Genomic DNA, 14,894 nt, shown 5'->3' on the forward strand with positions numbered 1-14,894 from the left:
AATGCACATTCAGCTGTTTCAAAAGCTTAAAAACAAAGTTGTGGTTTGCTTCTATATTGAAGGACTGGAGAAGGCAGGGGTGGGAAGGAGAGGCGTGTGGTCGTTTTTTACCGCCCTCTCCAGCTGCAGGCGAAAATCAGGCTGCTGCAGGTGGCTCACATTGGGGGCAATTGAGGCACTGAACCTAGGAAATCCGCAGACTGATCAAACTGGTCCCTTTGCAGGCAGGGTAAAGATGCCTGTTGACTGAGCCGTCAGCGGCCAGCTGGTTAGATGATTGAGAAACAGGCGCCCTCTAGTGGCGGCAGATCCTCCCTGCAGCGGCAAAAAAAAAAAATAAAAGTTCAGGAGGATGAGAAGTTTGGAAGTTGCTGTAAGTTTTTGCCTCCTCGCTGCGCGCGTGTGTGTGTGTGATATTGACATGCTGCTCAGTACCCGCCTTCCTGTGCCTGTTCAAATAGCAATCACCAAATCCATCCTCACCAGCGAGGCTCCAGCCCCCCCGCCTGACAAGCTCCTTTGCGCTCCCACCGCCTTCCCAACGCCGAAAATCTGCTCCGGCCAGCTCAGAAGTGGCTCCTCGGCTCTGCAAAAAGAGCATGGCGGAGGCTGGGGATCAGGCGCAAAGCCGGGCTCGTCCTCCGCGGAGCCTTTCGCCGTCTGACAAGCCCTGAGCAGCGCGGGGGGCTCCAGGCGCCGGCTCCTGCTCTGCACTTGCCACCTGCGGACGGGACGGGCAAAGTTTGTTTGAATAACAAGACCGAGGGCGGGTAAGATCCAGCAAAGCCACCAGGGAAGGCTCAGCTGGGAAGAGGCAGGATGCAACCCAACCTGGCGCTGATCTACTTCATCTTCGGGGGGCTCCTGCCAGGCGCCACGTCCAGGAGGAAGCAGATGGACCCCGGGCCATGTGAGCTGCCCCGATCGGTGAGCTGCTCCCCCTTGCCCCAGCCTGCGCCCCGCGCTCCGGCTTCACCCCAAGCCCCAGGAAACTATCAGGGGATCCGCAGTGGGGGACTGGCCCTCTGCCTGGCAGTCTCCTTCAGGTGCCGGGGGGGGATCATTGCTGCTTTGTATCCTCCCCGCCCAAATCAGTCCCCCCTCCCTGGGCATGGAGACAGTCCCATCCCAGCCCTGCTTGCTTCCCTCTCCTCTGATGGACCAGGGCTCGGCTGCGGGGGACAGGATGGTTGCCCAGTTTGCTCAAGGCACGCCAGCTCCCAGGCACTTTCTGCCCAAGAAACCCTGCAGGGAGATGGGGCTGAGCTCTGGCTGCTCCACGGCAAAGCTCAGGGGCGGAGGCGGGGGTCTGATCACTGTAGCCCAAGGGGGTCACTGTCCCTCTGTCTGCCTGGCTGGATCCACACATCCAGCGCTCCTGTGCAGAGAGCCCATCCAGCTGCATCTCTACGCCCCTGGGGCAGTGCCTCTAGGCAGGCACCACGTCCACACAGCTGTGCGAATGGCTGAGTGCACACAGGTGTAAACATGCAAGTTCTGTGTGTCAAGCTGGTACCTGGGTGAAGATACATGCAGATTAAATACAGTTTCTCTGTATGTCTTTCCATAGCTACACACTGCCTCCCCTTCGCACTGTGCGGATATAGGTGCACATATAGCTTCTTTATATACGTTTCATCTAGCTAGACATCTATGTGGCTCTAGCCATCACCACATTTTTCTGTATGATTTACATGCTAATATGCAGAGACATGTATATATAGCTATAGAAACAGAGATAAATACAGTTACTGAACAGGGATCCATTTTTATGAATTTGCCAAGGTGCCCGTTAGATTTTAAAGCCGAAATCTAACAAGCTAGGTTTGCAATGAGATAACTGTTGTATCCAACATAGAATGGACTCTATTTTATTGAATGCAGGGAGCACTCACTTATTTATTTTAAGGCTGGATTTCTTTCAGGGCCACTTTGAACTTGAACTGTATTTCTCAAATCTATTTGCTTATTTGTAACTAACCAACAATTTATTAATTCGCCCAGAACCGCATTAGTACAGAATCAACAGTTCATCACTCAGGTGGAGACAGAACTAAGGTTTTGGGTGCACACTGCACACACAGCACCGTCTTGCAAGCAACTATCGCAGACTAGAGTTGAGTTATACCAAGGATGACAAGATTTCTTATTCTGATAGATACACACACAGACACTGTATTTAATCTGTTCCTGTATATTATAGGAGTTCAGTGTGTATATGCCTGGAGTGTGTGTTTGTGTGCACATACATACGGAGACAGTTTATGTATGGTTTATCTGTGTTGCGTATGGATCTATGCAGATAGACCGTTGTGGTGTATATCTCATAGACATCTCTGCTGAGGCTGTGTTGTTGTAGGGATAGTGTGTGCAGCAGAGTTGCTGTATATGAAATTCTCTGTCTCTCTCTCTCTCACACATGCTGTCCTGTGGTTTTGCTGGCCCTGTGCCTCATCCCCAAAATGGACTGGCTCTGACTCTGTCTCTCTCCCATCCCTAGCAGGGAGAGCTAAACTCCTTCTTGTGGACCATTCGCCGGGACCCCCCGGCCTACCTGTTTGGCACCATCCACGTGCCCTACACGCGGGTGTGGGACTTCATCCCTGAGAACTCCAAGGCAGCGTTCCAGGCCAGCTCCAGCGTGTACTTCGAACTGGACCTCACTGATCCCTACACCATCTCAGGCCTGGCCAGCTGCCAGATGTTGCCCCACGGTGAGAACCTGCAGGACGTGCTGCCCCGAGAGCTCTACCGCCGTCTCAAACGGCACTTGGAGTATGTCAGGCTGATGCTGCCACACTGGATGACCCCAGACCAGCGGGGCAAGGGGCTATATGCTGACTACCTCTTCAATGCCATCGCCGGCAACTGGGAGCGCAAGAGGCCCGTCTGGGTGATGCTGATGGTCAACTCGCTGACTGAGACGGACATCCGCTCCCGAGGGGTGCCGGTGCTGGACCTCTACCTGGCCCAGGAGGCCGAGCGGATGAAGAAGAGGACAGGGGCTGTGGAGAGGGTGGAAGAGCAGTGCCACCCACTGAATGGGCTCAACTTCTCCCAGGTAAGGGGGGCTTGGGCCCCTGCAATTCTCTGTCCATCCCAGCAAGGGGGAGGGAAACTGACCAGCACCAGGATAAGGGAGCTCAGGAAGACAGGGTATGAGCCAAAGTCCATTGAGGCTGCAATGGCCTTTAGAACAGGCCCTCAGCAACCCAATGCAGCGATCAGGTGACATAACACTGATGGTGTTGTGTATCTGCGGAGGTGACACTTTCCCTCTGTGTGCGCATGGGATAGCCACCGAGACACAATTGTGTACACTCTCTCTCTCTCCTGCATGTGATATTAGGGAGCCAGAGGCACCGAGATGTGGTGTCCACAAGTTTGTAATATGCAAGGGAATGTGTCAAACCTAGTATTGAATTTCTGCAGCAACTTGATAAAAAATTTTTAACACCATCCTCTCATTCCCTGCAACTCAGAAGTAAAAATGTGAACTGAATGGATGGGGGGCGGAGGGAGTTTTAATGTCATTTTCAGTGTGTTTAATATTATGCAAACTGCTTGGGTGTTCTTACTTTATTATTCCACGTCTAAAGAAATGGACTTTCATATAAGCTGTTGTGTATTGAGATAAGTTGAATTTTCATTTTTGAATCTGCAAGGGGGGGTTGTGAAGAGGAGGTGAAGCTTGGAAAGTGAAGGACAGATTAAGGAGCCAGTGTTGGTGTAGCTGGAATCCAGAATGTCTCTTTCTGTTGGTAATTCAGCTTTCTAAACCAAATTTCAAGCCAGGATCGGTTTCATTTTAGTGGAGTAGCAGAAATACATTCACAGCTCTTGACGTTGCTTTGTGAAACTGTCAGATTAGAAATACTGGAAATTCTGAAAATGAGCAAAAGGAGTGGGAGGGGGAAATATTCCAGAGAAAATCATGACTTACAATTACAATGTATCATTTTTTTAAACCGGCTTTCATCATTACTGTTAGTGCAACTATTTCCTGTCCTACCCTGCTGTCCTTAGTTAAACAAAATATCCTCAGTGACTCTTTAAGTGGAGAAATTGTCACCAAGTGATGCATTTTTCAAAGATCTAATGGGGGTTTTGCTTTACAGCAAAAAAAAAAAAATCATTTTTTTTTCTTTTAGCAAAGATAAAGTTCTTTAATGTTCCCAGTTGTAGGAGTGTACACAGAGTATACAGAGTTCCCACAGCAAATCAGTGAGAGCCTGGGCTCTGAGAGCATGGAAAGTATAGTTTGAGTTGTTAAAAAATTCTTATTTCTAAACCAAAAACTACAGACATCTGTGGGTTTTTTACAAGGAATTTGCTTCTCCTTTTCCTTCAAAGAGTTAACCGCCTTTTCTTTTTGTTGACCACATACTTCTTTAAAACCAAAGTCTCAATAATTAACCACGGTACCCTCCCAATATTGATCTGATCCTGGTTGGCTGTAGTAGGTCAAATAGTACTTAAAATAAAACACATGAAAGACCTTAGTTAAAAAACTACACTTGGAAGCTTTTTGAATATGAATCATACTACACATTTTTGTGTGTGTGAGGGAAAGAGAATTGCAAAGAAATGTTCTTACCATAGTACTCAGGGGATGAGAATTCAACTTATTTTCCTTTTAGTCACTGATTTTTAACATGTACAGAGAATCCCCCTTCCTTTAAAAAGAATTAGGACTATTACCTAGTTAGTAAAGGAGTTGTTTTATAGACAGTAAAGGAGAGTTTTGTGGAAAATTCTGATGTTTATTAACAAAATGTTAGGTTTTGATGATTATGGATTGTTGATGTTACTACAAAAACAGGTCACCATTCAAGAGTTACTTTAAAAATATGATTTTATTTCGCTTGACGCCACTTCTGGAAAGGTGGCCATCAAAACAACGTGAGACAAAATTAAGTAAAACAAACCAGAGAGCTCTTTACTTGCTTCCTTTAAGGTGAATACATTCTGGCACCTGGCAAATTGTTTGGCTGTAGTAATTTGTAATGTTATCACACTGTCTAGCAGTCCCACTGCTTGGGGTATTACTGTGCTAATTGAGAGGAGTGGGTTCTTTTAACTGGGTTTCTTCTCTTAATTCTCTATCTTGGAGTCTTCCGTTAGACGCACATAATTAAACATACTAAAAATGGAAATCAGAAATTGATCAGTTCTTGTGTGTGTGGTTTGAGAACATCTGAGCTAAATTATACTCCCAAATCTGCTAAGGGCATCAGCGCTTCTTACCTGCTTTCAGCATTACTGTAATATTGCATATAATATATGAGAATATTTGGAAATCAAGTCTTGTAATTGTGCCTCTTTTAAACATCTCTCTGCTTTTTGTTTTCCAGAGAAAAATCCAGCATGTTTCCCTTAGTAAGTTTAAAACTATAGTCATTGGCTTTCTCCCTGTCCAACCCCTCCACCCCCAAATCTGAAAGGCAGCTTTGTGTTACTGAAAATTTTGAATAGGACTTTGTACACCAAATCCGTTAATCTGATACCATGAGGAGGGGGAAATCAAGAAGTGATCACCCCGTTGTACTTGGTTTCGATTGTTTCTGAAAGAAATGGGAGGTTTTTGCATTTTTAAAAAGGAGTGTTCCATGCCTGGAGTTCCTTCGATTTGTGAATCGTTTTATCCAGATGAGAAAATTAAGACGTACAATGTAACTGATTGCTTCTTAGAGAACATATGTGGTATATCATTTTCCCATTGTGCACCTTGGCAATATAACGTTCATAGTCTGACCCTCCATTCTGCTTGGACCTTCTGCATAGTATTCCCTGCTGATATATAGAGACCATGTGGCTAATATACTGCAGCTTTACCATTGATTTTAATTGCCTTCTAAGTGCTCTTGAGACTGAGAGGGGCCCAATCCAGTATTTACAAGCACTCACAACTCCTAATGACTTCAGTGAGAGTTATGGTTATGCACGAAATTCAGGATTGGGCCCTGGATATATGTAAGTCCCAGCACTAGCAAACAACGCAGTGCATCACCTGGTGGTGAAGGTTTCTAAATCCAAGGGCTGGTCTACACTACGGGGGAAAATCAATCTTAGATACGCAACTTCAGCTACGTGAATAACGTAGCTGAAGTCGAAGTATCTAAGATCGAATTACTCACCGTCCTCACGGCGCGGGATTGATGTCCGCGGCTCCCCCTGTAGATTCCGCAACTCAGTTCGGGTTGGTGGAGTTACGGAATTGATATAAGCGCGTTCGGGGATCGATATATCGCCTCTAGATGAGACGCTATATATCGATCCCCGAGCAATTGATTGCTACCCGCTGATACGGCGGGTAGTGAAGACGTACCCCAAGTGTGATACATAAAGATGGGTCAGAACCTCAGAGTCCGAACTTTCACAATGCAAGAATATGATTCAGAACAGATCAGAACTATATGGATCCATCTTAGTAGCTTTGATTAGGAGTGAAATTTTTGGGCAATAGCTCAAAGGTTTGGTGCCTATATCCCTTTGAGGATCTGGGCCTGAATTACTAACAGACACTGCCCTGAATCGCCAAGCTCAGGTCCTGCTTCACGTCCATATTTTGAACTTCCCATTTCCAGTCCTGGCCCATTTCTAGTTTTTAGGCTCCTAGCCCCAGATTAGGATGTTATGTGGCAAGGGGTGAGGAAAGGCAGCCACATGAATGCCAATGGGAGCAGAAGTGATTTGCCCACAAATGTTCCATGGAGTTAGAGAGAGGAAAATGCTTGTTGAAGTTCAGAAAGAGCAGTATCTCCTGGTGCTCTTGGGACCCCACTGTCTAAAAGCTCCATTATTTTTATAACAAGGGCTTTCCAGGAAGCTAAAGTACCTGTTTGATTTTGGGTTGAGGTGGGCCCGACCCCACACCTCATCATGTTGACATTTGGGGAGGTTCACATCCAGATTTGGATCTGATCTTTGCAGCTGGCTCCTAACTCTGCAAGGGGACCTGAGTGAAATCACGTGTCCATTAAAACCAATGAGGTTGTTGCCATTGACTTCAACAGAGCCAGGATTTCACCCCTGTATCTGAGCATCCCGATCCCCGGGGAAGATTTGCAACTTTGCTGCTTGGTTCTGTCTCTAGACATGGAACCCAGCATGATTGCTAAGAAGGTATTTACTCCCCGCCCTCTAATTCATTCCTATATATTATCCACTTCACTCTCTTTCATCTCCCATCACTAGTTCTTTGTCCACACAGTTAATCCACATTCAGCTGGTGGCAAAGCCTTTCGTTACTATGCTTCCTGTTTGCAAAGTAGCCTTGCTAAAGACCCAGTGTTGTCCTGAGGATTTTAAACCTCTCCATACATGGAAAATAACACTGATTGAACGAAGGCCATGTTCATTATCCTCAAGATGTCTAGGTTTTCCTTCTTAGTCCTGAATCTGATTATTATCTGGATTGTATCACTGCAAGATGTGGTGGGGTAAGTTAAATGAGAGATGTAATATCAAACTGTAATTGATTGGATCAGAAACCGCCTGGAAGAAAGGAGCTCTAGATAGTGCCAGATCAAACTTCACACTTAGCTAGTCTCTTCCTTTCATTTCTCTTCCCCCTCGCTCGCTGCACAAATAAACATTGTTTTCCTACTTCCCACCAAGGAGAGTCAGAATTAAGTGGGAGAAATGACTTTTGTTAACAAAGTCAGTCTTCATTTCCCAGGTCCTGCTGTTCCATCAAACTCTGGGACATGGCAGCTCTGATTACGCTATTGATAGGATTACAGAGAGTACAAGTGCTGTTTAATAAAAGGGCTATGGGTGGTCCATCATGTTTGGCCAGTGACATCTATCTGCACTCTTTATGTTGGGCCCTGAATAGCAGAAATATTAATATACAGACAGGGCAATTTTTTTGGTATGCCTAACATTCTTCCCCCTCCCTTTTAAAAAAGATTAAATATTTTTGCATCTACAAGGGCCATAATCTTCAGATGGTACAAATTGCTGTAGCTCTGATTTCAGTGGAGCGATGCCAGTTTACACCAACTGAGGACCTGACCCAGCTTAAAAAAAAAACAAAATACAGATGAAAAAGTTAAAATATTTAGAACCCGGCAAAATGTTATTGATGAAAACGTTTTTTCCTTTGGGGGGAGGGTTGTGTTGGTGGGAAACTGAGATTTTGACAAACAATTTTTCTCTCTCAATTTTCTTTCCCAACAATAAAGCCAAAAGCCCTAAATATTTCAGATATTGGTGGCGGAATACCAGAAGATTTTTGGTCTACTTTGCCAAAAGCTCCTCATCCCAAAATAAATAAGTTTTAGTCTGTTTTATTTTTTGAAGAAAACCTGAATTTCTCAGGCGTGCGTGGGGAGGGGGGAGGGAGGTGTAATTTTCCAGTTAGCTCTATAAAATTCATAATGAAAAGGCACAAGGCAAAATTAAAATTATTCTGTACTCTGTGTGTGCTGCAAGGAGCTCACAAGATGGAGTCACTTTAAAACTTGCACTAGGCAACTGTTTAAGATAAAAATATGTCCTCAAAAAATAAATCAGTAGCTGCTACTAATAGTTATACCCCAAGTTATCAAAACCTGAAAGATTTATAAAATCTAATTTACTTTTCATACGGATCTCTAGGTCGATGCTGTTTTCCAACTAGAGACCTTTCTTTTGCGTCCAGCTCTGGCATCATGCCTATAAAAGAAAAAGTCAGCCAGTTAAAGATGGCTTGCAGGGCAATTGGCAAATAATCTACAGCATTGATATTCAATTGCAAATGTATATAACAGATTGTATATACTCGGTTGTATACTTTACTCACCCCCACAAACCTTCATATATTGCTTGGTTTAGAATCATGCAATATTAGGGTTGGAAGAGACCTCAGGAGGTCATCTAGTCCGATCCCCTGCTCAAAGCAGGACCAACACCAACAAAATCATCCCAGCCAGGGCTTTGTCAAGCTGGGCCTTAAAAACCTCTAGGGATAGAGATTCTAACACATCCCTAGGTAGCCCATTCCAGTGCTTCACCACCCTCCTATTGAAATAGTGTTTCTGAATATCCAGCCTACATCTTCTCCACTGCAACTTGAGACCATTGCTCCTTGTTCTGTCATCTGCCACCACTAAGAACAGCTGAGCTCCATCCTATTTGGACCCCCTCTTCAGGTAGTTGGAGGCTGCTATCAAATCCTCTCTGACTCTTCTCTTCTGCAGACTAAATAACCCCAGTTCCCTCAGCCTCGCCTCATAAGTCATGTGCCTCAGCCCCCTAATCATTTCTGTTGCCCTCCGCTGGACTCTCTCCAATTTGTCCACATCTTTTCTGTAGTGAGGGGCCCAAGACAGGATGCAGTAGTCCAAGTGTGACCTCACCAGTGCTGAATAGAGGGGAATAATCACTTTCCTTGATCTGCTGGCAATACTCCTACTAATGCAGCCCAATATGCCATTGGCCTTCTTGGCAACAAGGTCACACTGCTGACTCATATCCAGCTTCTTGTCCATAAGCACCTGTCCTGCAGTCACGTTTTCTGGGGTGGATCCCTTCATACCGGAGGGGTTTTGATTAGTGGATCCATTGGTAAGATCAGGGTCTCAATTTGCAAACTCTTCAGATCAAGGATTGGTTCTCCATGCGTTTTCACGGCACTTCATACAATGGTGTGCTGATCCTGATGGGGACACTTGAACATTTATTTAAATATAGAAATCAAATCATAATCATTGTTGCAGGGCCAAATGATGGATGAAGCCGGGGGGAGTGGTAAGAAGTGATTTATTTGGTTACAGCATCCAGACTACTCGTTCCCCTCCGCCTCGCGACCAATGAAGTGAGCCCTGAGTTATGGTGACAGCATCTTTTATCCCTACTCTTTTCTTGGTACCTGCCGTATCCCCTACCTTCCCAATCATCCATTTGCTTCCTAATATGGTGAAGATTACCCCTTCCAGACCCGACCTGTTTGCTCCTTAATAGGAAGAGGCTGCCTTTCCCTGGACCCTATCCATTTGATTGCTTATATCGTGCATTTTGAAGCCCTATTTTACTGGCAGCAGATTGGGTAACTGAATAGCCTAATTTATGGTAAGGCCCCAAATTAGGGAACTTGCGGCTTAATTTGCGAGAGGACGTGACTCCTGAGGCAATACTTACATTGTCCTTTTTCCTGTTAGACGGGGCCCCCCCATGCAGCTGAGGGTCATCTTGCTTCCAAGCCAGGGTTTCTGCGGAGAATTATGAAGGCAGGCACTTATGCCTGGATCCGGCCTTCAGCTCCCTAGGCCAGATCCAGCACCGAGACCCCCATTATTCCCACACCCACAATAATAACAGCTGATATCGATGCCATTTTGTTTCCTATTTGGAGTGTACTCACTGTATTGCCTAGCAGTCTAGCCCCCCAAGATCAAGAAATACAAAGCTCTTTTAGGCAGCCCCCTTCTCTTTTTTACTCTGTTTGTACAGCACCTAGCACCCTGGAGTCCTGGTCTGTGGCTGGTTTTACACCCGGGTGAGTTTTGCCTGTAGCTCACCCTTATTCACGCGCCATGGCTATGGTTGGATTTGCAATCCTTCGATGGAGTCTCTACATCCCACATGATCTACACTGCTGAGAACTTTTAAACCACGATTGGATGTTCCTCTAAAACATCTGCTCTCAGAATTATTTTGGAGGACGGTCTCTGGGACTGTGTTATACAGGAAGTCAGACTAGATGGTCCCTTCTGGCCTCGGGATCTGTGAAACACTGCCTTAAAAACACCAGGGGCAACTTTCTGTACTCTACTACATCTTCCAGGGCTCCGTCACAGAGACCCACCGATGACTAGACTTCAGAGTCAGTGGGGATAAGGGACTAAACGGGTGAAGGGGTCAATCTGTATTTGATTCTGGCGCTCTTGAAGGAACACTGAATAATGATGAAATGAACTTTGTTTGGTTTTATATTTTGTTAATCAACCCTCTCCCTCCTCCCCCGATCTCAACATATATTTAAAACAAGGGTTCCCAGCCTGGTGATTGTGACTCTCAGGGGAGGCTGAAACAAGCATCAGGGACCTTGCATTTCCATCCTGCTAAACTGGAGGGAGATTCTGGTCACCATGTTCCATGATCCCCTGAAATGGCAAAGGCTGAATGCCACCGATTTAAAGCAATTTCGTGAAAGGGAAGTCTTCTAATTTCCCTGGGTGAAAGCCAGCTATAGTGCAGAGCCTATGCAAATCTTCCCTCTCACTCACCCACTCAACCACTGTGCTTAGGATGCACGAGGCAGAAGTGCCTAGACAGATTGTGGGGGTGAGGAGGAGCCAGTTATATCTCTGTGTGCCATGAAGGTTGGCTGCCTGGGTAACAGGAGACCAGAGGAGTGACTCGAGGCACCATTATGCAGAGCCAGTGGCCCTAACACATCACACGGCATGGCATGAAGACGCTGTGGCTTCTACTCCAGGGCTAGCAACTGCAGAGAGGTTAAGCTACAGACTTTTTCTTTAGTGTCAGATTGGGGAGGGGAACGTAGTGAGCCTCACGTTCTCTTGTGCTTAGCCCCATTGGCAAATCTCTGGCCTAAAATAACCCATCAGTGTCCCTCTGAACTAGTGCTCCCGATCAAGGGAGACTTTGCCGTAGCCAGACAGAATGATCTCCTGTTCGCGCAGTTGAGTAGTGAAATGCATCAGACCGATCCATCAGCACTGGGCGGTATGTTAGAGGCACAATGGCATGCAATGAAAACACGTGTACTCTGCAGAGGCAAGTATCAGAGGGGTAGCCGTGTTAGTCTGGATCTGTAAAAAGTGACAAAGAATGAGTCTAGAGATAACAAGGTTAGTTCAATCAGGGAGGATGAGGATCTAACTAACCTTGTTATCTCTAGACTGATTCTTGCCTTCATATTTATACCTGCCTCTGGAAATTTCCACCACATGCGTCTGATGAAGTGGGTATTCACCCACGAAAGCTTATGCTCCAATACTTCTGTTAGTCTGTAAGGTGCCACAGGACTCTTTGCTGCTTTCTGCAGACAGGCCACCTTGTTAGACGGTGCATTGCTCTGTTGAATGGGAACTGAAAAGCTTTTTCTGATCACTCCAGAGTCCACTTTCCTCTGACATTTGCTATTGCGCAGCAATCCCTGATCTATTCTGGAGGCCAGCGATGCCACATCTATTGCAGGAGGCAACTCTCATTTTTAAAACTGCACATCCGGGAAGGAGGGAAATGTATCCATCCTCTTATTGGGCAGCATGCTCATTAGGGCAGGGACCGGCTTTTTATTCTGTTTGTGCAGTGCCTAGCATGGTGGGGTCCTGTTCCATGATTGGGGCTGCAGGGTACTACTGCAATACAAATAATTAATAAACCTCTGTGTCTGTAGAGGGCCCCTTGGGAGCAGAAATGGTATAATTTTGCTGTGTGTGGGGGGGCGGAGGGGGGGTAGGGGGAGGCAAGCATGCCCTGCTGTACAACCCTGAGCCCTGTTACCCAGAGCCAGACTATGCAACTGTGCATGGGTCAGGTGACAAGATTTTGCAAAGGGTCTTCAGAGCACTCCTTCACCCACTGGAGTAAAGGCACCTAGGGAGATGACTCCTCCCCCCAGCTGCATGCTGCACTGGGGTATAGGCCCAGATCCACAAAGGTACTGATTTCAGTGGAAGGTTAGGACTCTAAACACAATGTTGTGTTTAGACCTTAAGAACCTCAATTCAAGTACGGTTCAACCTCCAGCCCTCAGTGAAATCTTTAATGGTCTTCCCTCAGTCCCTGGTGGATAGCAGTCTACGTTATAAAGCCAACCCACATCATTCCGGCTGGTCAGTGGTTCCTGTACTGAAATGATCTTAAGCAAGGGCACTAATTCACTTTGTGCTCCCGCTGGGACTGGGGTCTGCAGCAGAGCTCTTGGCAAGGCAAGGCTGGGAACTTCAGAGTGATATACTGTGCTGGAGACGGCAGAACAGGCTTCCCCTGTAATGCCCTTCAGGTTCCAATCCCTCCATCGTTCACCTCTTTGCTTTCTATAACAACCACAGACAATGAACCATGTGAAGGAGAAATATTGGTTAATCCATGCCTAGATTTAATAAATGGGTAGGATTTATCCTGCCTGTCTATTGGCTTTATTGCATGTTTTACCAGGGCATGCGCACTCTCTCTCTCTCTCTCTCTCATACACACACGCACACACCCATCCCACCCCTGCTCCCTCCCCCCACCACCATATTAAAGTGTAAGGACTGATTATACACACACAGAGATGCCATTTGACAGCATGAGGATTGATTACACACACACACACACATACGTAAGAAGAATTTCAAAGGTGACCAGTGATTTGAGGTGCCTCAGTTTCTGACTTCCCAACCCGGGAGACTTTAAAGGGGCCTCATTCTGAGGATGCTGAGCCAGTCCCCATCTGCTGAAAACCAGTCCCCTTGAACATGTGGCAAGTAGGGTATTCAGCGTCATTAGTCACTTTTGAAAATCTTAGCCTAAAAGGTTTGAAAAGAAGCCAAACTCATAATAAGACTGAAATAAAAAAGGATGCATGAAAATACAGTATATTAGCAGTAGGGTGGATGGGCCATATGACTGAGGTAAGATAAGAAGACCTCATGCACCTTGGTTTAATTTTACGACAAAACTTTACTGAAGTTCAAGAAGTTGGCAGACCCTCTTTATTTTAATTTCTGTGAGTCTTTGTACTTCCAGGCTCCAGCCATGATAGTGCCTAAGCTGATACAACTTGAGAGGCAACCAGAAGGAGGAAGTATCTGAAATCTCACTTTTGAGCCCGTCCTCCGTGCTATTTATTTCCAGCCCAGTTTTTCAGACCTAAGAGTTTTATAACCCCATCCCAAATGTCTGGTGGCTTTCCTGAACCTCCAAACCTTCTAAGAATCAGTTTGTTAGAAGACATTTATTGAAGGATGGGAGAAACTGGTAGAGCTAAGGTTCTTTCTACTAGCAAGTGTGAAGGCCAACACAATGGGGATTAAATTAGGGACTCCAGAGCTAAAGGCATGAGGTGCTACAGCTTGAGCTAAAGAGACAAGGCTCTGTAATTGAGACTCAGATTTGGCACAGAGGAAGATCCATAACACATACTCACCAAAGGGTTGCACAGACTCAACAAATACAGTTCTGTCATCTTCATCTTCTTCTTTGACTTTCCATCCTCTCTTCCCTCTAGTGTTCAAGTATATATTGCAGCTGCTTACTCCTGCTCTGCTCATTGAGTTTCACATCTAACAATATTTTGAATCCTTACAAAGTTATAAATGCCTTTGCTGATGCCCTTGCAAATGGAACTTGGTCCAGAAGCTCAGATGTGAGTACGTGTAAATCAAAGGTTCATTTCAGTCATCTTTCCTAGCTCTGGTTATTCTAACCATGTTCTTTAATATTTGCATTTCCACTTAGAGCATCTATGTTTCTATGAGGTCCTTGGAAAAGGCTTCTGTTGCAAGTCATTTCATTATCATAACGTGATCTAAACGGAAGCTGCTAAAGCCTATAAATTAAAACCATCTGTCTGGCACTTCGGGATGGCACCACAGCATGTTGTTTGAATTGCGTGAATCCCTCAGCACAAATATTTTTGATATAAATGAATGGAAAGCTTTTACGTTTTCTTCAAATCTCCCATTATAAGACTGATTTAACATGGGTTTAAACACCCCATTCTCCAATACATACATGCCCATTGCCTGAGTTAATTTCTTTCAATTCTGCCATTTTGTCTAACTTTAGGGTAACTTTTATAATATATTTGTTTGTTTATTTCCTGTTAATGAATCCCTGCTGACAACCTTCACCCGAATACTTGAAGACAATGGGAGTTTTGCAACTGACTTCTTTGTACCCGGGAAAGCATCCCATATGTGTAGGGAGTGAGCAACCTTCCATTTATTATG

At 45.4% G+C, this 14,894-nt stretch overlaps 1 protein-coding gene across 2 annotated transcripts in view; it reads left to right on the forward strand.

Annotated features, from left to right (window-relative positions):
- Positions 1-457: 457 nt before the first annotated feature.
- TRABD2B (TraB domain containing 2B) overlaps positions 458-14,894 on the forward strand; it is a 396,077-nt gene continuing 381,640 nt past the window's right edge. For both annotated transcript variants that reach the window (XM_050961708.1, XM_050961709.1), the window contains exons 1-2: positions 458-927; positions 2,501-3,061. In XM_050961708.1, coding sequence (XP_050817665.1) covers positions 820-927; positions 2,501-3,061 — 669 coding nt within the window. In that variant the 5' untranslated portion in view covers positions 458-819. The remainder of the gene's footprint in view (positions 928-2,500; positions 3,062-14,894) is intronic.

The sequence above is a fragment of the Gopherus flavomarginatus genome, chromosome 7 (assembly GCF_025201925.1).
Source record: "Gopherus flavomarginatus isolate rGopFla2 chromosome 7, rGopFla2.mat.asm, whole genome shotgun sequence".
Lineage (NCBI taxonomy): Eukaryota > Metazoa > Chordata > Testudines > Testudinidae > Gopherus > Gopherus flavomarginatus.